The following is a 24148-nucleotide window of genomic DNA, read 5'->3' on the forward strand; positions in this document are numbered from 1 at the left end:
GTTATCCTGTGGGCTTCAACTTGAGCCTCAATTTTTACTTTATACTATAGTATAGTACACACTAATAAAACCGTATAGTAACTATACGGTTTTATCTAAAGCAGGCTTGGATTTCTTTTGTGCTGAAGGAAAAACCTACTCAAGCAGTTTAATGGCCTCACATTAAACTCTAGCATACTTGGGTATATAGAGGACCTCCTAATTGACTCTTTGACTACAAGGTGCTCTGGTCCTGTACCTGCAACAACCACAGTTCATCACCCCTCCCCCACCGTGCTTGACACTTGGTGTGAAGTGTTGATTCAGATTTTTACCAACTGTGTTTTTTGGTTGACTCTGCAGAATTTTGAAAAGCCAAGCTGCCACATTCTTTTCAGAAGAGAAGAGGCTTGCTCCTGGCAACCCTTACAAACAACCAATACTTGCCCTGCTGTTTTCTAATCATACTGTCAGGCACGCTAACATTTAACACGCTAACTGAGGCCTGTAGAGCCTGACATAAAGCTTCTTTGGCAGTTTCTCTCTCTGACCCTGGGGTGAATTTGTTGAGACATCTAATTCTGGGAAGATTGACAGCTTTACACAACATGCCTCATTCACACCCACTCATGCGAACACTTTTTTCCTTACACCTAAGTGTTTTCTACCTAGCAGTCACACACATTCACAGTATGATGATTGGATTGGAGAGCAATTTGCATACTGTGGCATGCAAACGAGAGCAGGCAGGGATTGAACCACCAAACTTCTAATTAGCAGATAACCTGCGCTGCTTCTTGAGCCACAGCCATCCCATGTTTTCGACTTGTGAATAGCTTTTCTTACTGTCAAATGATTAACTAGAAATTTCTTGGGCAAGGCCTATAATATATTCCCATCAATCTGGGATATATTAAATCCGGTTGGGCAACAATTGCTTCTTTAAACTAATTTCTGATGTCGTTCCTATTGTGGCACTGTGCACACATCTGAATGCTCCAGACCAGCAAACTGCCCAAACCTCTGCTTTCACAGAGATGCTCACACTTGCTGATGACCATTTGATTAGCAGCACCTACTTCTCCTTTTAATTCCTGTAGAAGGAGCAGGAGTGCACTTAATTTTTTTTTTTTCAACAGTACGTCTGTATTTTGACAAAATAAATAATGGCATAGAATAATATGTCCTGTTTTGTAAGTCATCTGAGGTTTATTTAAACAATCAGATGACTTATTATGTCCTGATACGTAAAACCTCAGACGTTCTTTTTCCCTATGACTTCATGAGGTTTGTTTTCAATGAATAAAAACTGAAAGCAGTCTGAAAAGTGAAGTTTTAACAAACTGCAATAAAAAAGGCACTTTAGGTTCTCTTCATTTTCTTTATTTTATTAAAAATTGCCCAAAAAATACAGATTAATTATCTGAACATTATTAGTGATAGGCTTCTTGAATATGCATATGTACAAACAGGGCATAAGAATGATAAAATCATAAATACTCTTCCAACAAAACTGCAATATTAGAAGCGAGCACTGTTAGAAAATAAAGATTAACATGAGTTGCTTTTATTCCTGATAAGAAGCAAATTTGGGATCTGCCGTCACTCTTTACAAAGATAAACAAGCTTACTTTTCACACAAGTCCACATCCGTGTTGTTGCTTTGCCTTTCACCTCAACTTTTTGGTTACATGTAAAAATCATCTCAGCACCTTAGTCTCTTAGGAACCCAAACAATGTTCCTACGATCAAATCTCTCCTATTAGGAAGATTAAAATGGACCAACTCTAATACAGAATTTTCTCTTTACAGAGAATTGTAAAAAGCACCGCGCTATTAGGTTTATGAAGGTTTTTAAGCCATAAGAGGAAGTGCTAGGCATGCTTTAAATCTACATTTCTCTGCAAGCACCATACCCCAGAAAGACAGTCTTACAGTATGTTTGTTTCCCACTAAGTCACGCTTCAAAAAGGCACTACAAGTCACACAAAAAGCGCTACACTAATGTTAATGAATAATGTACTAATGCCCAGTTTTAAACATAACATTAGGCCTGACAAGCAGTGGAAATGGTCTTTTAATATCCTTTTATGCCTTTTATAAGTTTGAGGTCACAATTTTAGATTATTAAATATTTACTTAACATGGAGAACTTGCTAATTGAAGCGTTTGTTGTGCAGCTTTTTTCTCGTTTGACAAAAGTTTCATGCTAAAGGAGATAAAGCGCCATCTAGGAGGAAATATCACAACCTGGCAACCCAAATGCTGGCTTGTTCTTTCCAGCTTGGCTCGCTGTCTGTGCTTGCCCACTTGCTACTTTTGCATGTAGTATGCATACAACTGGGACGTCGCACTTCACATGTTTTCAACCGTCTTGCTGTACTTGCACCTAGATGGATTAAAATGTACCCTGAAGCCATGCTTGCTTACAAACAGATTTCTTGCATACCAAGTATGAAAGATTAGGCATTCTGTAAAGCATTAGTAAATTTTCTAGCATTAATAAGACAAGTAGCAACTTATAAAACCTTTATAATGGATGACTTACTGGTGCTATTCCGACTGTTAAATACTTGTCTCCAGACAGAAAACAGCTAGCACCACACTACAGCTGTGATGTCAGATTGTCACACTGCGTGCCAATCCTTTAACATTAGCACCATCTGAATATTTGGGATAAAAATTCTTTTTCATGTATTTTTGCCCCCACCTACATTCAAACCCCTCCCTCTTCAAATATGGGGCACTGCAGCCAATCTAGCACTGCCATCTGGGCGACAGAGTGAGTAAATTTACCAGCAGTGCTCTGTTACTAAAGCCTCGGATCCGGACAGGCCTCTCGGCACGTACGTCCTCAGTTTCTGGGCTGAGAGTTGAACTCCTGGCAGATGTTGTGGATGATCTTTGGTACAAATTTGTAGAGGTTGTCAAACTCATCCACGAAGAAGGAGTGCTCCTTGTCAGGGTCTGTGGCGATGTACTCCAGCTCATCCTGGGCTGCCCAGGCGATGCCGATGGAGTAAGCAATCACACCTAGATCATGAGAAGGGAGAGCAGATTACACACACACTGTTTTTCACATCAAACAGACAGTAATTGACACCAAACTGTCGACTGACACACAACAGAGAAAACAACTGTTTGCATCATTGATCCTTAACTTCAGCCTTATTTTTCAGATTCTGTTACAGATTATGTCTGACCTTGGCGATGGACCGCCAGTGCCGGCGCCCTGACATCGTCATAAGAGCGTCCATCCGTGATGACAATCATGATCTTGCGTTTGTTGGGTTTGGATTTGCTGAAAAGCTGCTCTGCTGCGTAGGTGATGGCAGCACCGGTGCTGGTCCCGCCGCTCCAGTAGTTGATGCGCTTGATGGCGTTCAGCAGCTCGGCTTTGTTGTTGTACTGGCCGAAGGCAAACTCCAGCCTCTGCTCGTAGGTGTACTGCACAGCCCCGACCCGCGTGTCCGTGTCTGAGATCTCGAACTCCCGCGTGATGTTGGCCACAAACTGCAGCACCGTGCGGAAGTTGCCGGTCCCCACGCTGCTGGAGCCATCTATGACGAAGGCGATGTCGTTGGCGTTGAGGCAGGTTTTGCTGCACACCAGGCGGTCTGTGTCGCACACTCTCTTCACCAGGGGTTGCACTGCTTTCCTCAGGGCAAACCAGCTGTTCACAGGAAGCGAGAAGAAGCCGTTCGTCCGGCACACGGCCTGCGGAACAAAACAACACACCGTGCTTTAAACTGCTTTGATTTCTATCACGAAGCAAAGACACACCTCTGAGACGGCGTGTCACCTACCTTGTCAACAAAGTTGGCCTCGACAAGGTTCTGCTTCTCATTGTCGTCGGGACCCTCGATGGTGACGAAGAAGATGTTGATGCCGGACTCGCGTGCAAGTCGAGATGCCTCTTCCACCTTGTCTGTGGGCCAACCGTCCACTAGTATCACAGCCACGTTTGGAGCTCCTCCTCGGTTTCCATTGGCATCACTGAAGTAGTGCTTGTTGATGTAGTGGAGGGCTTTTCCTGTCAAGACACCAGGGGGCAACGGGGAGATTCTTAATGGTTTTACTGTATATGCAAGTCTGGGACAGAAATCTGAGGAGTATAAAAACAGTCATTTAATCACAAAGCTTAAACTCATCCTTTATGTAAATAATAGGCTCGACTATAAAATGACACAAAATTTACTTTTATACAGAAAATACTGAATGCCATATAAAAACTTTACATAGTAAAGTACATATATTTTGCTTCTCTATGGGATGCATTGCTCAAACTGTGCATAATCACAAAAATGTGGATACCTATCATTTAGTCTATTACAGTCTCGTCGGTGGTCTTAACAAAGGCTCTGCTGGAGACTAGAAAGTTTTACAGCCACTCACACTGTTATAAGATTAGAGAGCACTTCTGGGCAAACGCAAACACTATTTGGATCGGCATGCAAAATTTAGCAAGTCATAAAGGCACATGTGGCAGTGGATGCATGCTGACGCACCAACCAAAGCAGAAAAACCGCAAATGCTCTCTGAAAGCTGCCCCTTAACCGGGCTGCTAAAACCGAGCGCTTTTTGGTCAGAGCAGAGGAAAAACACGGCCTACAGGATCAGGACTGTAATTTCGCTAACACTGTCTCGCAGCAAATTTAGATTTAATTCTATACTTGCATGTGAAAATGTGCCTGGCTAGTAAACCATGCGATAATTGCACCCCTTTCCCTTTCACACTTGTATTTGTAGGCATGTGCTGTGTAGGCTGGCAGCTGACGCAGAGGGTCGCTTACCCACGTTGGAGAGGCCTCCTTTCTGCACAATCTTATCTATGGCTGCTTTCAGCTCTCTGGAGCTGGAGTGAGTCTTCAGACTGATCTCTGTCACAGGGTCATCTCTTCGAGACAAGACAACCAGCAGTTACACTATTTTTTGTCATCCAAAGCTAGTACAAGATAACACAAAAAGAACAAAGAGGTTACCCGTATTGGATGATGCCCATCATGGGGCCTGCCACACCCGCATTGATGGTCTGAGCCACCTCAGTTAGGAAGTCTTTCTGGATCTTAAAACGCCGCTTTCCAATGCTCCAGCTCCCATCCATCAGAAAGGCCAGGTCCACCTTACAATCTGTTACACAAATTCATGTTATTAGATCCAAATATCATGAGGTAACTACAACTATACACTCAGAACGGCCTTAATTCTTCATGACACAGATTCAAGAAGGAGCTAGAAATATTCCTCAGACATTTCGGTCCTTATTGAGACGGCAGCATCGCACAGTTGCTGCACATCCATGATGTGAATCTCCTGCACCAACACATCTCAAAGCTGCTTTATTGGATTGACATATGGTGACTGTGGAGGCCATTAGAGTACAGTGAACTCACTGTCATGTTCATGTTAGAGCTTTGTGACACTGTGTGTTATGTTGTGTGTTAGAGAATGAGTACACTGTGGTCATAAAAGGACAGACGTGGTAAGCAACAACACTCAAGTAGACTGTTGTGTTTAAGTGACTGCTAGTTGGTTCTAAGTGCCCCCCACCACCACCACCACCACCACCACCACCACTATTACACCACCAGCAGCCTGATCTTCTGACATGTAGCGGGATGGATCCATGCTTTCTTATCCTGCATACTAAATACAGCTCTGCTATCTAAATGTCAGGAAGAAATCAGCAGTTTTCCCATCTTCTATTATCCAATTTTGGTGATCTTGTGCAAATTATAGCCTCCGTTTTCCTGCTTTGAGCCTACAGGAGTGGCACCCGGTGTGGTCTTCTGCTGTTGTAGCCCATCTGCTTCAAGGTTTGACTCTTTGTGCATTTAGGCTGCCTTCTTGTCAGCTCAAAGCAGTCTCGCCATTCTCTTCTGACCTCTGACGTGAACAAGACATTTTCTCCCAGGGAACCACTGCTCACTCGATATTTTCTCTCTTTTGTACCATTCTCTGTAAACCTTAGAGAAGATTGTGTAGGAAAATCTCAGTAGATCATCTGAAATACTCAGACCAGCCCATCTGATGCCAAAATCCATGCAATGTTTAAAATCACTCTCTCCCATTCTGATGTTCAGTCTGATCAGTTCTGCAGGTGGTCTTGCCCTTATCTTCATGCCTAGATGCACTGAATTGCTGCTATGTGATTGGCTGATTTAATCTTTATAGTAATGAGCAGCTAAGCAGGTGTTTCTATCAAAGCAGTGGATCAAGAGACTTTATGCAATGTTGAAAATAGATTATTAGCGCTCACCTCAGCAGTTCTGTGCTGTGACTGGCTGCTTAGATCTTTGCATCAATATGCACTTGGACACGTGTACCTAACAAAGTGGCCACTTAGTTTATACAGAAAATGCAACTGAAAGTGTGGGCTGTATTTTCAACTATCTGCCCCAAAGGACACCCAAATTTAGCACCACAACTGTAAGGCCAAATTAAACAAGCTCTGGATTTTATTGTTAGGAGACTTCACCACAAATGTATAAAATTGATGCATTTACATGTATTTAAGTTGGGGTTAGGGTTTTATGGGGTTTTATGAGGAAAGATGTCTCTTTAACATGTGTGTTATCCCTCAATAATTCACGGAGTGCATACATTGAAAAACACAAACACTTCTCGCTACAGTTTCATTGAAGCAGTATGGGGACCTTACCCGGGTTTCCCTGTGACACAGGCTCAGGAGCTTTGCGGAGAGGTTCTTGCTCCCTCACACTGAAGCCTGGAAATCAAGAAACAAAAGGAACATTTTAGCTAATAAACAAATACCCTATATTCTTTTATTCCAGGAAAGAAGAAATGTTACAAAAATAATTGAGTGCATAACTAAACCCGTCCTTTTTAGTCCAATAATATTTATAAGATCCAAGGCAATGCATTCATGCTTTGTAATGGAGCGAGAGCACATGTCTGCTTTTGTAGAATAAACCCGGTAGTTTGTTTGGTAAAAATTTCCAGCTGCCCATTTTCTGGAGTCGCCAAACGTTGGCCAGTATTTGTTGTGGCAAATATCGAGCCAAACAGCAACCGATTTTACCCTCAAACAACCACACCATTCGACTCCTTCAATTACAGGCTGAGCAGAAATCCAGATGCTCTTCCGTGGATGGCGTCAGAGTGGTTTGTATTTACAGAACTCGGGATTGACTGGCAAAGCGACTGTTTTAGGGGAGCGGACAAGCAATCTTACCTAATTCATAAGGTGGGGCTTCTGGATTCCAGGCGTCCACCGGCTCCACTGCACAGATGACATCACACAAGCTCAGCGTTAGCGCACTTTTATCGCAGAGCAGCAGGTAACAATTTCACAACACTCAACACAAATCCCATATAGAAAACAGCAGAAGTCAGAAACATCTTTTAACTTGAGCTAATGACATATCTTATGTATTTTTATTATTTAGTTTCAATATACAGCACTTTGTGTCACTTTCTGTTTTTTAAAGTAGGGCTGTTCGATATAACGATATATATTGGATGACGATATAAAAACGTCTATCGTTTCATTTTACGCCATCGTTTGTTTCGTGGTGTTGCAAAATAAACTGTTTACGGCAATATTTTTCCATCGTTTTGATGGTCACTGTAGTGGCTATATTAATTTCTTAAAGTTCTCTCTTTCTGTTATATTTAATATAACCACACTGCAGACGGACAAGCGCCTGTTTTTATGCGTTGTGGTTAGCAACAACGACGGTAACAGCATCGCGTGTCCGCGTGTTTATGTACCACGTAAACCTTTCACAATAAAGCTCAAGATCCTGTCGAGAAAATAAACTGAATCACGTGAAAGAGCAGATTATCTACGGATGAGAAGTAAAAAAAAAAGAGCCGCCAGGTGCTAAAAAATAAACCTTAGACTCAAACGTTAGAACAGGCTTTTCCCCGCAGCACTCGGTGTAATAAATACTCACAAAGAAAACGGCGGCCTTTACAACTTATGTCTAAAAATGTATCGTTTCATGCATCTGTTAAAACACTCGACTCCAGCTACATGACGCGCAGCTGGAAACACTTCCCGCAAGTCGAGCTGCCCGAGATTCACAGAATTTACAGAAAATGTTACATTTTTGTGATTTATATCGTTATCATACGATTGAATTCTTATATCGGGATATGAGATTTTGGTCATATCGCACAGCCTTATTTTAAAGTGGTTTTTTGGGTTTTTTTTTTTAAAGATAGATGGATGGATACATGTCCTGGATGCAAACAGCTGCAGTCATACTAACCCCTCCTCACCTTTAGTGTTGGCCGTATCCATTATTTTACGATCCGAGTCAGCAGGTCGCTGCACTGAAAGTAAATTGTCAGTTATGGTGAACCATGACACACAAGACAAAACCACACCAGCATTACAGCCTGTCCTTACTGGCTCCATGTTTCATTTGGTTGGATGTGTGGTGCTATTTTTGTGGTACACCCTGAAAATGGTTAAGCCACTCGGTTTTCCAAACCATATCCCTCTGGATTCGGATGCTCGGCTGTGTCTTCAAACAGACGGAACCAGGGCCTGTAATCTTTTTGCACGCCCTTTTGTGTTCTGTCACTGGGCCGTATTGTAAGTGTATTTTTAGTGTGAAAGAAAACAAATAAAATGTGTTCATTCTTCAAAGCATTTCAATGAAAAGTTCAACATTTTTGTGAAATATGCTGCGCTCTGCATACAAAGTTACTCCCGTACATGTAAAAACAGCTTTTACATGATCCCAACCTGCTCATTTAACAACATCAAACCGGAAGGCTTGTTAGTTCCCAAAAATGAAATAATAGGAAAACACTTACGGTATTGTCCAAGGTTATAATACCAGCGCTCATATTCTGAGATATCAGGCCTGTAATCCCGAGCTAGAGGAGGATGTTTTGAGACCCGTTAGTATGGACAGAACTTCAGAGGGAGAAGCACACATTTTCATGGTTGTGATTGGTTGGTATGTTCTCCCCAACCCATCCCAGACCAGTGAAAACAATGGCTTTATGCAGAATTATCACCTCACATTATTTCGCTCTCACATGCACAATAAACCTGCCCAGCTCTCTTCTCTTTTTCACTTCAAAGAGTCTCCCATATGGCAGGCAGATGGCATGTAAACATAATGTCCCGAGAGACACATTGCATGTACTTACACATGGAGTCAATTTCAACACATACATGGTCAGCAGATACCAAACTGTATCAGTCACATGAGCATGCTACGTTAGCACATGCAACACAAATGCATACAATGTGTAGTAGCCTGCAGTAAAGAGGCCAATAAAGACAGAAAGAAAGCCGACTTACCTGTAACCTCAGGTGTGCCGGTCTCACCCCAAGCGTATCCTGAGTCTGGAGCTGCATAACTTACATCTGAATGTACAGCAGAGAAGGTGGAGGCATGAGCAGAAAAAAGAGCTACATACAAGCTGCTCAGAATAATTATCTTCTCATTAGCTAATTAGAGTGAACATTTGCAGCATTAATTCTACCCCATGTGGGCACCCCAGATCTGACAGTTAGTTGATCGAGGTCATTCAACTGGAACTCTGATGTGCAAGTTTCATTGAATGCAACTACATTGTATAAGTAAGAGAAGCATCAGGTGATGTAACAGCTTTACATAAGCTTCGACTGCATTTAAAAGAGCACAGAACACTGCTGGATGACAGTCTGCACCATGATGAGCAACAGCAACCTGTTCCTGCACCAACAGGTGCTCCTGGTAATGATACAAATGGCTTCTGCATGTAAAATTGTCTCAATAAATCAATAAAGGTGTGTTAATGGGGCATCTGCACTGAGTTATTGGTCATGACATTATTGCATAAAGCCTTTTTACTCTTGCTTAATGTCAATGTTTCTGGAAAACTCTGATCTCTGGGCTCTATCAGGTTTTATCTTTATACCTTACACTGTTTTTACTCATGATGAAATATTGCAGGTGGACCATCCCATATACTGTCAGGTGACATTTATGGCACTGGAAAAATTTCCTCTATGTAGTAAATGTCACAAATCACAAAAAAATCACAACATATTTTAAAGTCCTGATCTGCTATAAAACAACCTGTGAGTAGATCTGTCAGATAAATGAAGCAGAGTAAAAAGTACATTTCCCTTTGTCAAAGTAAAAGTGTCATAAAATGTAAATACTCAAAGTAAAAGTGTCTTTGAATTAAGTAAAGTATGTTACTCTGCAACACATTTAATTGGTTTTTAAGTCTGAATAGAATTGTTCGTAGGTCCATACAACTTGTTGCCAGTAAATATGCTCTTCCCGAGATTCAGTGTACTCATTAAGGTTAAAACTGTATTAGTTTTTAAGGAAAAAGGTACTTCAACTTGCCTACTTGAAAAACAATGGATGGCTAAACACATCTTTATGCATAAAATGTAACACATGTTTTAGAAGTCAAAAAGGTAACTTTATAGGTATGAGCCTACCTACATCAAATAATTAGTAACATAATTATTTGCTACAGATAATTCTAACAGTATGATACATCATATATTTGGCAAAGTGAACCACCAGAAATAAAACAGCTTTCGTGTTTTTGCAGTTTTTCTATAAATCAGCACCTCTAAAATTGTTCTAACCTAATGTGATCATTTTAAAAATTCATTATATGTAAAGGTTTTCATAGTAGCCAATAGATTCATGTGCTTCACAGGTTTTTCAGGTTTTATTAACATTTTTAAAGAGATCTTTAAAGGATGGAGTTGCTTGATTACTTTGAACACCAATCAATGTTTAGTCAGTTTAGAAAATATTTATAATTTCCACATGGAGCCTGATTTATCTGTTTGCCTTTGTGCTTGGTACCTGCTGGTCGGCGAGCTCCAGGGAACCAATCGGGATGAGGAAAAGAGGGGAGTGGCCAATCCCTTCTGGGTAAAGCTGTACGGAGGGGTGAGAAGATTAGAAAGCTGCATTCAGGACAAGCATCGGGGAGGTGCATACTTGTGACTCCACAAACCACTTTATTTGTGGAGGTTGGACAAGATGTTTAGCCTTGAGTCAGACAGTAAACATGAAGGAGCCACTCAGACACAGACTGAGTGACCAAAGCCTGCTTTAGGAAAGTTTAGCAATTTTTCTTTCTTCCTTAAGGGAAAAGAGAAAAAGGAAGATAAAAAATGTTTGGATCTTCTGCATTCACACAAGGTTTCTACTTACAGAGCAGCTAACAACACTGATCAGATTAACTAGCCTCATAAGGTTAATTGAAATAGGCTTTATTGCCAGAATCCCTTACAGAGGAGCAAAACCATAACAGTGCATTTCATCTGTTTATACTGACTGAGCCATGACAACACACTTCAGCTAACCCCTCTCTGTGGTGGATGGGCAGCTTACACAAACACACAGACTGGGCTTTGAGGTTCCCATCCAGTGGCAGCCAGTAAGCAGGGCCTTTGTTGACCAGGACGGGCTGGGAGAGCCCAGCATGCCGTCCAGTGAAGCGTGGGAGTATTATTCTAAAGTTGGTGTCAAACTAGGGTCAGTGTAGATAGTAGGACGCAGAGATTAGGCTAATCTGGTGCTGGTCAAAGGACCAGCGCTATACAGCAGACAGCAGTGTTATTTTTTCTAATGAAGTAGGTGCTTTATAAGGATTGAGTTTAACTCTCTAGATCATAGCCACCTCAGCGATCACCACGGGCAGACGGTCACCACGGGCCCGGGGGTCACTCATTCTCACTTTGGGTATTGTATGGTATTTCTGAAGCATTACTAACATGTCTGCATGAGACTTGTTGGAAGAGGCCCATTGGACAGAATGGATCTTTGTGGGTGTGAAAGCCGACACATACAAGGCTCAGCTGGATCAAAACTTTTTCACTTGTGTGACCGATAAATTCAAACATCTGTTTGAAGCAGCAGGGTGGCAAAGCGACTGCGGAGAAAACCCTTCAGCTCATAAATCATAGTCCGAAATGTCAAAGTCAGCAAGCATCTACCTTTCAAGTGTGTCCTTGAGAAAGACAGTGAATCCCTGCCGGCTCCAGGGGGTCTGCTGTGAGGCCGATCCTCACCTCTGACCTCTTCCAGCTCAAAGAATTTCCCCTCAGGGATTCAATAAATTAAAAAATTGCATTATTCTCACCAAATGCCAAACTTAACACCCCTTTTCTGCACTGATCAACATCTCAGTGGGTTTAGGTTTGACCTCAGATCATCAAACCTTATGATCAGACATCATTTAAATTGGACTTTAGGAAAATGTGTATAATTTTAGGGATCCATGGTTTTGTATTCCTCGGAAGAAAAACAGAGGCACATTCCTCAGTGAGCCAAACCTCGCCTGGTTTGAATGGCAAAGAGCTTTCTATTCTTGACAAGCTACTCAGCGGACCCAGGTCCTGCAGCACTGCGGACTGGCTCAGACGTCTCTCTGGGAGCAGCACAAGGCCACTTGGTGCTACTGCTTTCATCTCTCCCTTCCTTTCTCAAAGTATTTACAAGGGAGGGGAAGACCCCAGACCAGATGGGATCTGTCATACATTGTTATTACTGTACTGACAGAGCACATTTCTCATCCTGGTCTTAGTTCAAACTGAAAGTTATTCTGGACTTTGTGAAAATATGGCATAAATATGGCATGACAGTGATATTATATCATCTCTCGCCTTTAAGGTATATAAACTTCATTCTTTACTGCTGGGTACGGTGAAAGTTGAGCATCTTTGATTTCCACACCTCTTTTATAGAAAGCAGGCTCATGCATTGAACCATGGCGTCCCACAGACGGTAAACATTAGTGCTGCTTTTTAAAACATTTCAAACAGGGTTTTACTGCCATAGTTCTTCCCCTGTTTGATCTGACCTGTATATGTACTACGTCAGTCTCCCTGCATGAGCACTTTGCGACTACCACTCTGGATCTGGAGACACTTACCAGGGTTGGACTGGCTCATGGTTGGAGTTCGCTCAGGCTGGGCAGGCTGAACCCTGTTAAAACCTATTTGTAGCAATGAGACGCAGGCAGAAGGAGAGAGAGAGGAAAAGGGAGGGGGAAAGAAGAGCGCTTCAGTTCTGGGGCTTCATCTACAAATACAGCCCAGCTGCTTTGCTTTGAGTGAAGCTGAAGTTTGCCCACAGCATGATATCGAAAACAATAAGATATATGCTGGGTGTAACTATTCCTCATTTGCCTCTTTTCATGTTGGAAAATGAAAATATGAGTAAGAGGATGTGCCTGAGGGCAGAGAACAGCAGTTATCGTGAAAGGAATGTTAGCTGAGATGCTTGATAGAGCGGATTAGTGGTGACCCTGGGATGAAGATCACAGGAGCTTATGAGTGTCAACACCAGGGTCAAACTTACACCATTCATACTTCTCCTGGATTCTTTTTCCAACAAAGACATCAGTAACCCCTGTTTCTCTTGACCCCAGCCCCACCAGCTCCATCAAGCCTACCTGTTTGTAGCTCTGTACATGTGTCTATGTGGGTGCTAATGACAAGGCTGACCTGGACCAACTGGTGAGGATGGCTGCCTCCGGACAGGCGACCCTGGCTCTTGTTTGTGTATACCTGAGACCACAATGAAGAAAGAAACATATAACAAGAAAGCATGAATATAATAAAATGACACCACATTTGTATGTTATTCATGATATGATAGGTTTGTAACGCACCCCCTCAGGGCATCTATCATCTTCGGAGTTACCTGGTTTTGGTTTGGTTTTATTAGTCTATCTTACTAATGTTAGTTTAGAAAAGAGGCCTGAATCTTATGCTCCACTCCGTGGTTGGTTCAGGGTCCTCCTTTTCCCTTTTCTGTGTAGTCCATCTTTGCAAATAATTTTATTTCCACTAGTGCTGTTAAAATGACGTTAAGGCCATGGCCGCATTAACGCGGCAAATCGCTAACGGAGATTTGCCACATTAATGCAGTTATGTCATTTTAACGAGATTAACGCTGACAGCACTAATTTCCACAAATAATCCAACAAAACATTTGCTGACCTGCATCAGTCTTGTGCCATCTTATTCGGCAGGCTCCTCTGAGCCATCATTTTATAGCTTGTAAAATATTTGGGGGCTCATTCAGGATAGCCAGTGGATTTTGCCAATAAACACAAGGTGAAATTAATATGAAGCGAGTAAACACATTAGACAAGAGTCCTTTAAATCTACTAAATAGTTTCCAACACAATATACTTTGAATATAGTAGCAGTTCAAATAGTTCATTACTTGAACAGGACAGCAGAATCCGGTCTGGATGTTGTTAGAAAATTATTGAAAACATATGTGGAAACAGGAAACAGGAAAAAACAAAGTAAAGGAAGACAGAGGAAATGTGGATGTAGGTAGAATAAGATAGAAGACATCAAAATTAAAAATTTGTTTACCTGCACTGGCACGTTGTGGAACTCTATGTGAATAGGAACCTCCTCTGAATACTTTGAAGAAATGCCATGGTTTAGTTACATTTGAATTGCTTGCTTGAAAGACTTTCCATGAGCTGCACACTGAGTGAGAGTGTTCACATACCTTGGCTGGGACTCTTTCTTTGACCACTCTGTGACTGTCCTAACACAATATGACACAATGTGGGCAAATTTAGACATAAACCTATGTTTACATGTAGGTTACCAAAAAGATTAGTGAACTGTTTATTATTTTGAATGGACTATAAACCCAGTAGACCCAGTAAACCCTGATCTGAACTTCACTACACAAGTTTGCCACTGACAGTGACAAACTTGGTTTGAATGCATGACCACTGATGGCTTCAAGAGACAATATTTATGTGAATATTTATTCCTGCATACCTTAAAGCAGCTTTAAGCAACACCACCAGAAACCCTCACACCACAAAGAAAAATATTGTCAGTCCCTCTTTGCTTCCTTTTACTTACTTGAATTTGAAGCTGCCGCATGGGCAAGGTATGGGTGAATGCTGCCTGGATGGAAGAAAGACAAATGGAGTGCCGATATGGAGTGAAGAGAGATAATGTTACAGAAAATGAAAGGGAGAGAAATAGCTGGAAGGTTGTCTGGCACATAGCCCATGTAATTTGCACACATACCTTATGATACTGTAGCATTGTCTACTCACTATCGCTGTATTTCTATCCAAAACGGGGCAGATGACTCAGTGATTACTGTCTGATAATCTTTTCATTTAATGAGAGCGATGAAAGGTCTGCTGATCATATATGCTGTTAGTAACTGAACAGCATCATATTAACTTCATCGCAGAGCAGATATAATTTGTCTTAATTGCAGTTGTCGCTTGCAATTACCATCTGCAATCATTACACTTTATTAGTCAGCTGCACACTAATGAATGCTTCTTCTGGCATTTGTAGCTACTGCTAATGTTATTAGTTAATGTCAACTTGGCAGCGCACCGACTGCAAACGATTTCACTTTTGGTACAGAAGTCATTTAAGTGTTTGCTTCATTCACCTGCTTCCCTCACTTTATGTACAACGGGTCGAGCCTTGGTAGTAGGGGGTGGAGGTGTAGTGGTGGAAGCAGTGGTGGGAGTCGGTGTGGTGGTAGTGGTCGTGGTTGGTTCAGGAGTTGTTGTGGTGGGTTCAGGTGCTGTTTTTGTTGGAGGAGGTATCGTGGTCTCCTTTTGATCTGAAAGAAAACAGACAAAGGCAGTGGTGCACGATGAAGATGGATAGAGAGGAAGAAGGTCTACAGTAACTTCTGTGTTGTAATGCATTCTTAACATTCTTCACCAGCCTGCAGCACTCAGCCTGAGCAAAGCTCATCATGCCAAAGTCAAGCGCCAGGATGTCTATCTACTAACCTTTTGTCCCCAGAAAGCATTGATCTGGTGCCAACAGATGCTTTGATATCAGGGTTAATACTGTGCAAGACTTGGTTGGAAAGCAAAAGTTCTACATGCTTTATTTTAATATCATTTTGGTAGTTAAATAGTATTTAAATGTAAACACAATTACCAGATAATTTATGCTATGCACCAGTATTAGATAACAATAAAGATGAAAATATCTATCTTTAGAAATTTGGTACCTTCACTGCTTGTTTGAGAATTGCATTTCAATCACCTCAGTGGCTACAGGTATATAAATTCCAGTACCTAAGTATGCAGACTGGTTCTACAAACATTTGTAAAAGAACAGGTCGCTCTCGGGAGCTCAATGACTCGAGCATGGTCCTGTGATAGGATCACACCTGTGCAACAAGTGCACTCATGAACTAAATATTTCACAGTCAGCTGTTAGTATAATTATAACAAAGTAGAAGTGATTGGAAATTACAGCAACTGAGCCAAGCAGTAGTAGGCCGTGTAGCATCACAGAGCGGAGTCAATGGATGCTGAGGCGTATAAGGCGCAGAGGCCACCAACTTTCTGCAGAGTCAGTTGTTACAGACCTCCAAACGTCATGTGGCCTTTAGATTAGCTCAAGAACAGTTTGTAGAGAGCCTTATATAATTGGTTTCCATGGCCAAGCAGCTGCATCCAAGTCTTCTATCACCATGTACAATGCAAAGCGTTGGTGAAAAGCATCCTGCCACTGTCAGCGGAGTTGTGCTCTCTGGAGTGACGAGTCACGCTTCTCTATGTGGCAATCCAATGGATGAGTCTGGGTTAGGCCAAGTGTAAAGTTTGGTGGTGGTGGTGGTGGTGGTGGTGGGGGGGGGGGGATTTTGGTGTGGGACTTTGGTGTGGGGTTGTTTTTCAGGAGTTGGACACGACCCCCTTAGTTCCAGTGACAGGAACTCTTAGTAGAACTTAACTGGCCTGCACAGAGTCCTGAAAATCTTTGGTATGAATTAGAGCGAAGACTGTGAGCCACACCTTCTCCTCACCATCAATGTCTAACCTTTAAGATGAGCTTCTGGAAGAATGTTCAAAAACTCCCATAAACACACTCTTAAACCTTATGGAAAGCCTTCCCAGAAAGCTTGAAGCTCTTATAGCTGCAAAGGGTAGACTGACATCATACTAAACCCTATGAATTAAGAATGGGGTGTCACTCAAGTTCATATGTGTGTGAAGGCAGACAAGTGAATACTTTTGGTAATATAGTGTATGAACCTTTGAAGTTTACCCAAAGAACATTTAAGTTTCCTTAATAAAATTATCAGAAAAAAAATGCACGGTACTAATCCTTTTTTTCTGGTACTCTATATCTGAAACTCTCTCAGCTCATGCATGAAAACATGAATTCACATAAAAACTTGCTATGAGGGTAAAAATAACCTCCTCTCACTTGTTTTCACATAGGTCGGTCTTGAAGGGACGTAATCCAGCGTAGATGGGTAGATGACTCCCTTCTTAGGCTTGCCCTCTGAAACACAACAAAGTCGGCATTTAGCTGGAGAGTGACTTCTAAAGAACTGTATTTAACCTTGTTGACTTTATACCCGAGACAACGAATGATTCCCTCCATTTAGGCAGAGACAGAGAGCGCACGCCGTTGGAGTTGCTGCCTTTGTAGACATTCTGTCCAGCCATCTTCCTCACTATCACCTTTCCTCCTGAGTTGGTGATTACGCCACTGTGGAAACCAATTTTTTACTGTTAAATGATAGTTTTGATTTCACCCATTCATTTTTTTAGAGTCATCACTCCAATGCTAACCTGTGGATGGCTGCATTGCAAATGCTGGAGATGGAGGCAAACACTCCTGTCCCATAGACTTGCTGTCTGGTTTCCCTACAGCGTGGGGGACATTTTACTATGAACTCTGGGAGATTGACCTTTCCTGCTCTGACATCGCACTCTACAGCTGGAATCACTGTCAATGAAAGAAGAAAAGGAAGACAGGATCATAATGTTTTTAGATTTCATTTCCAGACAGTTTTGCTTCTTTCATAACATTTACTTACATTTTATTGATTAATCAAGAATAAAATTATCCCTTGAAAGTATTTGTTGATTATACTTCAACATGTTGACCGTTAACATATATAGAGTAAGAAGCTGTAGAAACAAACGTTTGGCGTAAAAACCCACATTTCAACCCAATTTTAAACTCAGCTGCTATAAACACAGCTTTTTGCCTGCAAACCAATGCAGTCATACAATATTCTTTAATATTATGGGTTTATTTTTGCTTGTTTAGTGACCCCTAACTGAAGCAGGACACTGAGGCTTGTTCGGCAACGATGCCTACCTTGCTTTGGTTTCTTATTCTTTGGTCCGTTAGGCTTGGCCCAGCATTGGTACGACAGGAGGAGCGCTGAGGGTGAGGCAGAGGGAGTTTCATGTAACAGCAGACAAATGATCATAATCATCAGTATGTTTACTGTACACACAAGACCTCAATGACAGAGGAGACTGCTGTTTGATGGTGTTAATGTGCAGAAAGCCTGATGGAGATATTATAGTAGTCAACCTTGATGTATTTGAAAACAGTATAGCCTGCAGACACACAAATGGGTTGCTCACCAAGGCAGATGGCAGTGAGTGATGCTCTGATCATGATGGACAGTGATGTTTCAGCACGTTAGCCAGACGTTCTTGTATAACCTTTGCAAGGGCAGAAGGAGAAGAAGGAAGTCAAACTGAAACTTTACTCTTACCTGCTGAAAGCAACTTTGGACTTTTCACTCAACACGCCTGAGAATGACAAATGTTGTGTCTGCTAAGAACAAAGCAGAGAAAATGCATGCTACTGAGGCACACCCTCTCAAACATTTTTGATAAACAGCAGGCCGATTATGGAGTGGCACTACACAAACAGCTGAGTATCTCATCTACTGCCTGTAAAGTCAAGGTGGCCAGATGAACATTGCACTGTCTCAGTCAACTCAGACACTTTACATCAGTTAAAGTCAGTATTTCTTTCTAGTTTCTTCAGTTGCAAAAGTCTCAAGATTTACAGCAAACATCTGCGCACAGTCAAAAAAAAAACTGCATGTAAAAGTCTGTGGAGGCAGACTCTATTAGAGAGCGCACACGGACATAATTTAATGCGATTGGAATGGGGGGATATGTTCAGTCAGATGGCTTTGTTTGACAGCCGCAACCACATCAAGCTGGATCTTTGTCTGGAACACTGTCTGTTTACAGTAAGAAGAAAATTTCTTTCACTGTCTGTCATTCTGTCCAAAGTAAAGACATAAGTTGAAGCCTGCGTTAACAAGATCAGATGAGGACCGCCAAGCAAGGTGATATTCTGCACTTTGACTGTCAACTGTAAAGTAAAGATCGCACTGGTGGTAACTACAACAACAAGGTCTAAAATAAAATGGACCACCACTGAGATTCTTTAGGATGCACAACATTCTTGTTCATGCAGTGTACAAGAGCTTTGGACCGCACTACATACTGAAGTCTCCCTCCCAAAGGAATAATGTACCTCTTAACAGGGGTGGCGTCATGTCTGACCTCTGAAAGCAGGGTCAAAACTATGTTCTTTAAAGTGAAGTGCTGCATATTAGCAGAACTATTACATGAGAACATGTGTTTAAAAATACACCTGACTGGTCGATGATTGCTACTACCTCAGGTCACATACTGAGGTATCACTGACAACATGTCAAACTGTGGCTACACTGAGCACACAGGTTCACAGAGCATTTCTGAAAAGACCCTTTTTCAGTTGTGTCATTTTTCACATGAAATAGTGTGTAAACACATGTGTTAGCCATGACATTTAATAATGAGCCTCTGTACCTGAATATAACAGAACCTTCTTTAATGTCATTAGGAACGCCTGTGTTTACCTATTCCACTTGAAAAATGGCTTCTGTGAGAAAGAAGACTTTGGCCTCGGCGGTATTCCTGTGATTAGAGGTCTAAAACCGGGGAAATAAACTCTGGCTTTCTTCCTTTTTGTCGTAATGGGCTTGTTTGATTAAAGATTTTTTTATAACCACATTTTAATTATTGCTACAAGATCAATTTGATACATGGGAAAGTTATCTGCTATTTTGTTGGAGGTTAGACATGAAAATTGATGTTGCTAATGTTTCTAAGTAAAAATATGAAGCCTGAACTAGCTACTGGTTAACGTAGCATAGCTTAACATGTGTGTGTGTTAACTCAGAACCACAAAACTTAGTCAGGCTGGTTATTTAACTATCCTAAAGTGATAGCAAAGTTTCAGAGAGTCTTTAAACCTTATTTTCTTGTTATCACTTGACTTAATTTGGGTTTTGTTTAGCTAGCTAATTCCATCTCTTTCTAGTGGTTATGCTAAGCTAACTGGTTGCTGACTCAAGCCTTATATTTACCAGCAAAAACCCACCCTATAGGCAGTTTTTGCCAGGCCTGGGATGGTTTTTCAAATTCTTCATTCCTTCTTTAGTATAACTTGAACAAAATTCTGCCACAGATACAAATTTTGGTGATCTTTAGGTTATGTATGTTTAATGTGCCATGTGAAACAAATATAAACAGAGAACACAATTTTACACTCACAGGGGGATGAATACAAAAATCAAAAGTATTGGGATTTATACAAAATGTTTTTTAAAAACATAAATTATTAAAGATTGCTATATGGGTGACAATGTTTGTGCAAAGCTTTGTTGAGGTTGGCCCACCTCTTAAGGATTAAATAAGATACATACAGACTTATATGCCCATATATGCTCTGATCATAAAAGTAAGATAATTATATCGGCATAGAAAGCTTTCTGTCATATGACATGCGATTTCAACTTCATATCAAAAAAGACAAAGTGTGAATATAAGGCTTTTCCCTCTTTTTCCAGAGACAAAAACAGCAAGAATAAGAGATGAGCTTATACTCAAAATAAGCAGAATATGATATGTTTGATCATCTAATTATGCAGAAAACGGCTGTTACTAAATTATATGAATATACAGGCAACCTGCCCTTACCCATTTCACTTCCAGCTTCAGTCCAAATTATTGTTGGATGTTGACTATTTTGCAGTTAAGTGATATCAATGTTTTAATCTCAATCCTACAAAAAGAGAAAACATTTTCCCAGAATGCTAAAATATTTCTTACAGACTCAAGAGTGAATTATCAACTGCTTCAGCACCATCCTATGCTGCATTTCCATCACATGTTTAAAGAAAGATGTGCTTGTCAGGCAAACTTAGGTATGCTGTGTAAATATCCTTGTAACAGTCTTGGAGTACTAAGATACCGCAAGCCATTCTCTTCCGTAGCTCTCTATTAACTCTCTACAAAGGTTGTGGCACAAAACAGTGTAGCTTGTTGAATAAAAACTAAGATCAACAGATCTTTCCTTAGTGCATTCATGAGCACTGACATGGTTTTTCCACAGTGCTGTGCTTTGACAGGTAGGCAGATCACTGATGCACAGTCGGGACTACAATTTTTCCTCCCGAGTGAAGAAAAACGAAGCTGGAAACAAGCTGGGACAGATATGTGCATCTACAGTGCAGGAGTGAGATCTGCAGTAAGAGGAGAGGTGAGTAAGTGCGCTTTCATAAATGAAGCCTTACTGCTGATCAAACAGATCAGGTGTAAGGCAGCAATCTCCCAATTTAACAAATTTAGAGCAACAAATTAAAAAAACAATCAAACAAAGTAAAAACGTAATTTAGTGTCTATGCTTCACTGAGAAAAAGGATCATAGTGGAAAAAATGAATGACAAACAAAAATGATGATAATTTGAAATTTGTGTTCTTAGTGTGAGCGTCTAAATGCCTCCTTTTCATGGCAATGAAATGGTGGGCAAATGATATCCTTTGACAAACACTTAGGGGAGTTTCCTGTACAGTAGATAGTGAATCCTCAGAGACTTGCAGAGACACAGTCTTGCATGCTGACATGCACACGCACACACACGCAAACACACTCTCTATTAAAGAAGCTAAAATAAACAAAGATTTTGGATAACTTATCACATGCTCAGATAGCTTTGGAGAATGCTTATTTAAGGACTTTCAGACATTTAGCATCGAGACAAATCACAAACAAATTGTCCTACATACTGCTGAAGTGCCCTATAGTTTGCGTCCGCCTAAACTTTAGATAAAACATGTGTAATTTAAATAGCCTAGCTTTGCCTCTGAGGTTGCATCAGCTATATTCTCGGTCGTCATTGGGATCTCCAGCATCTAATTTCAGCTGGGTGGGGATACAAATCAAACAAACCATTGACATGGTAACAAGTATGAAAAAAGCTACAGAAAAACCAAAGTGATTTTCACAGCCACTACAAAGGCTCTGTGCATGAGCCTTTTTCACTTTGTAGAAAGCAAAGCAGCTCAGACAGCTCACATAGTTTAAGGCATTAAAGTCCATTTCAACTAACACTGTCACTACAATGTGGATTACCTGCACCGAACAGCCTTCACCAAGATTACACAGTGCCGAGCTGTTTTGCACAAAACCAGCTAATCTGATGTTGCTAGTGAAATTAAAAAAAATTCAGCTGCTGTGAAAACTTTCACAATGCATAAAGCAGGAAAAAAAAAAATCACATCTTGCAGGAGCAGCACAGGTATACAGTGGATGTAATGTAAACAGTGGCTGTCTGTGGGTACTTCAAAGACCAGCACATAATAGGTTTTGGAAGCATAGGTACAGACCACAAACACTTATGACTGGTGCATCTGAGTCTTCAGAGTGCTTTTTTTGAACTGAAAGCACACAGTTGTTGTTGTTTTTTCCTCTAATGCAGCTTCTGCCAAGTAAAAGGTACTTCTGCTTTTCAGCAGTGCCACATTTCTAGGCTGGAGTGACCTGTGCAAATGCAACAAGGGTACACACTGAAGGAGACTGAGGCTTATTTAAATATCACGACCAGTTGAGAACTTGCTTTCACCAAGTTCCTGGGTGATTGCATGCCCGTGCCAGGCAGTGTTAAATCCCACCCTTCACAGGTGTCAGAATTGTACTGTAAGCATGCTGGATGTGCCAAGTGTTGTAGTAACAAGCCAACTAAGGAACCATAAGAGAGAGATCAAAATCAGACACCAAGGAAAGCCAACATGTCTCTACAAGGTCATTTCTGTAGCTTTTTGGGCTGTGCTGCTGCTGACTATTTGTTTATCCAGCACAGCACAGGCTGAATTACTTTAATTCTTGGCACTGGCTTCAGTGCAAGCCAGAGCCTGTTTATGTTCTGCTGTTGGACATACTGTATAGAGACCACCTGCCCTTAATCAGTATGTTTCAAACCAAACAGAACAGAAAGACATAACACATAAGAAGATAATGTACAAGAAAGTAATTCAATAGCTGAAAGATTCTTGCAGCTGCAATAATTTAAAGCTCTGGCAGAATGATTCCTTTCAGGATAAAAGCTTGGGTAACTTAGATCTTTGTGTTTTATTTTATTTAAAAAGAAAATATAAAGAACTTTAAAAAATAATTTAAGCAGCACTAGGTTTATTCAAGCAACTTGTTAATGCAACTTTCTCATGAAATAACATGAAAATCAAAAATCGAATCAAATCAAAAAACATGCAACGTTGATTTAAAATCCCCGACAGAAAAAAAAAATAGGACTAAAACGCGTTGGAAGCCAATTACGCGCGTCGTTTAAATAATTCCTATGTGGAGCTGCTTGTTAGCTCTGTGTTCAAAATTCCCATCCTCGCTGAGCAATGATGTGTGCTTACCTGATTAGGTATAATAATCCTCCGAGGTTTAAAGGGGTGATTCCCAGCGCAGGTTTCCTGAATCCTTACTCTTTCATTGAAAAACAGTTTAACGCGTGTGCGAGCGCTCTTCCACCTGGAGTTTTTCTCCTGCCTGAGCGCAGCGCTCATTAAAAGTGGAGAACGGGACGGGGGCGAAGTTTCTCCTATTTGCCCGTCCCACTTCAGGCTTGCAGCTCTTCACCCAAGCAGAAGAAGACCAGTAACCCGGGGCCATCGAGACAGCGCGCAGACAAGTGTTTTCTTTCTCTCTCTCTGAATCAAATGACGCACTGCCTTAGTATGCCCACTGAGGGAAAAACTATGATTCTGACTATATGTTCTAAAACTCATTCATCCCGATTACCTGGCTGACAAATGAACCACCTAAGATGAGTGTGTCATCTCTCAACAGAGCAATCATTCCTCCACAAATAAACCGATCAACACCTGTTTGGGAAACACTTCAAAGTTAAATCCACTGTCACTTTGGGGGTTTGCGGCTTTTGACATGCAGTTGCGGTGTACCCTACAGCTCATGTAAGAAAAACACACACACACACACACACACACACACACACACACACACACACACACACACACTGACTGCAGACTACACAGACTTTTACTGCGAGCACAGTAGGTATGGGTGGCT

General features: G+C 41.2%; 1 protein-coding gene across 5 annotated transcripts; it reads right to left on the reverse strand.

Annotated features, from left to right (window-relative positions):
• Window positions 1-1324: 1324 nt before the first annotated feature.
• Window positions 1325-23884, reverse strand: vit (vitrin). 5 transcript variants are annotated; one of them, XM_085183313.1, is made up of 23 exons: window positions 23476-23882; window positions 18349-18429; window positions 18074-18139; window positions 17539-17695; window positions 17322-17455; window positions 17168-17245; window positions 15384-15560; window positions 14831-14875; window positions 14463-14501; window positions 14321-14371; window positions 13436-13498; window positions 12862-12924; window positions 10785-10859; window positions 9266-9331; window positions 8770-8832; window positions 8227-8280; window positions 7175-7222; window positions 6641-6706; window positions 4962-5109; window positions 4773-4876; window positions 3786-4012; window positions 3183-3696; window positions 1325-3012 (listed from the first exon to the last, which is right to left on the reverse strand). In XM_085183313.1, the coding sequence occupies exons 2-23, from the start codon at window positions 18380-18382 to the stop codon at window positions 2834-2836; spliced, it is 2451 nt and encodes an 816-aa protein (XP_085039439.1). In that variant the 5' UTR covers window positions 18383-18429; window positions 23476-23882; the 3' UTR covers window positions 1325-2833. The 5 variants fall into 5 exon arrangements, with proteins under 5 accessions (XP_085039439.1, XP_085039440.1, XP_085039441.1 ...); XM_085183314.1 differs by lacking the exon at window positions 12862-12924 and having other exon boundaries at window positions 23476-23884; XM_085183315.1 differs by lacking the exon at window positions 8770-8832 and having other exon boundaries at window positions 23476-23883.
• Window positions 23885-24148: the final 264 nt, after the last annotated feature.

Source organism: Neolamprologus multifasciatus, chromosome 13, assembly GCF_963576455.1.
Source record: "Neolamprologus multifasciatus chromosome 13, fNeoMul1.2, whole genome shotgun sequence".
Lineage (NCBI taxonomy): Eukaryota > Metazoa > Chordata > Actinopteri > Cichliformes > Cichlidae > Neolamprologus > Neolamprologus multifasciatus.

What these genes read in the sequence shown, in the direction of transcription:
- vit (XM_085183313.1), bottom strand. Translation starts at nt 18,382, where the DNA reads ATGATCAGAGCATCACTCACTGCCATCTGCCTTG. An exon ending in ACCGACCTATGTGAAAACAA is followed by an intron (nt 15,561 to 17,167) that starts GTGAGAGGAGGT and finishes GTTTTCTTTCAG; the next exon opens with ATCAAAAGGAGACCACGATA. An exon ending in ACTGGCGGTCCATCGCCAAG is followed by an intron (nt 3,013 to 3,182) that starts GTCAGACATAAT and finishes CTCATGATCTAG; the next exon opens with GTGTGATTGCTTACTCCATC.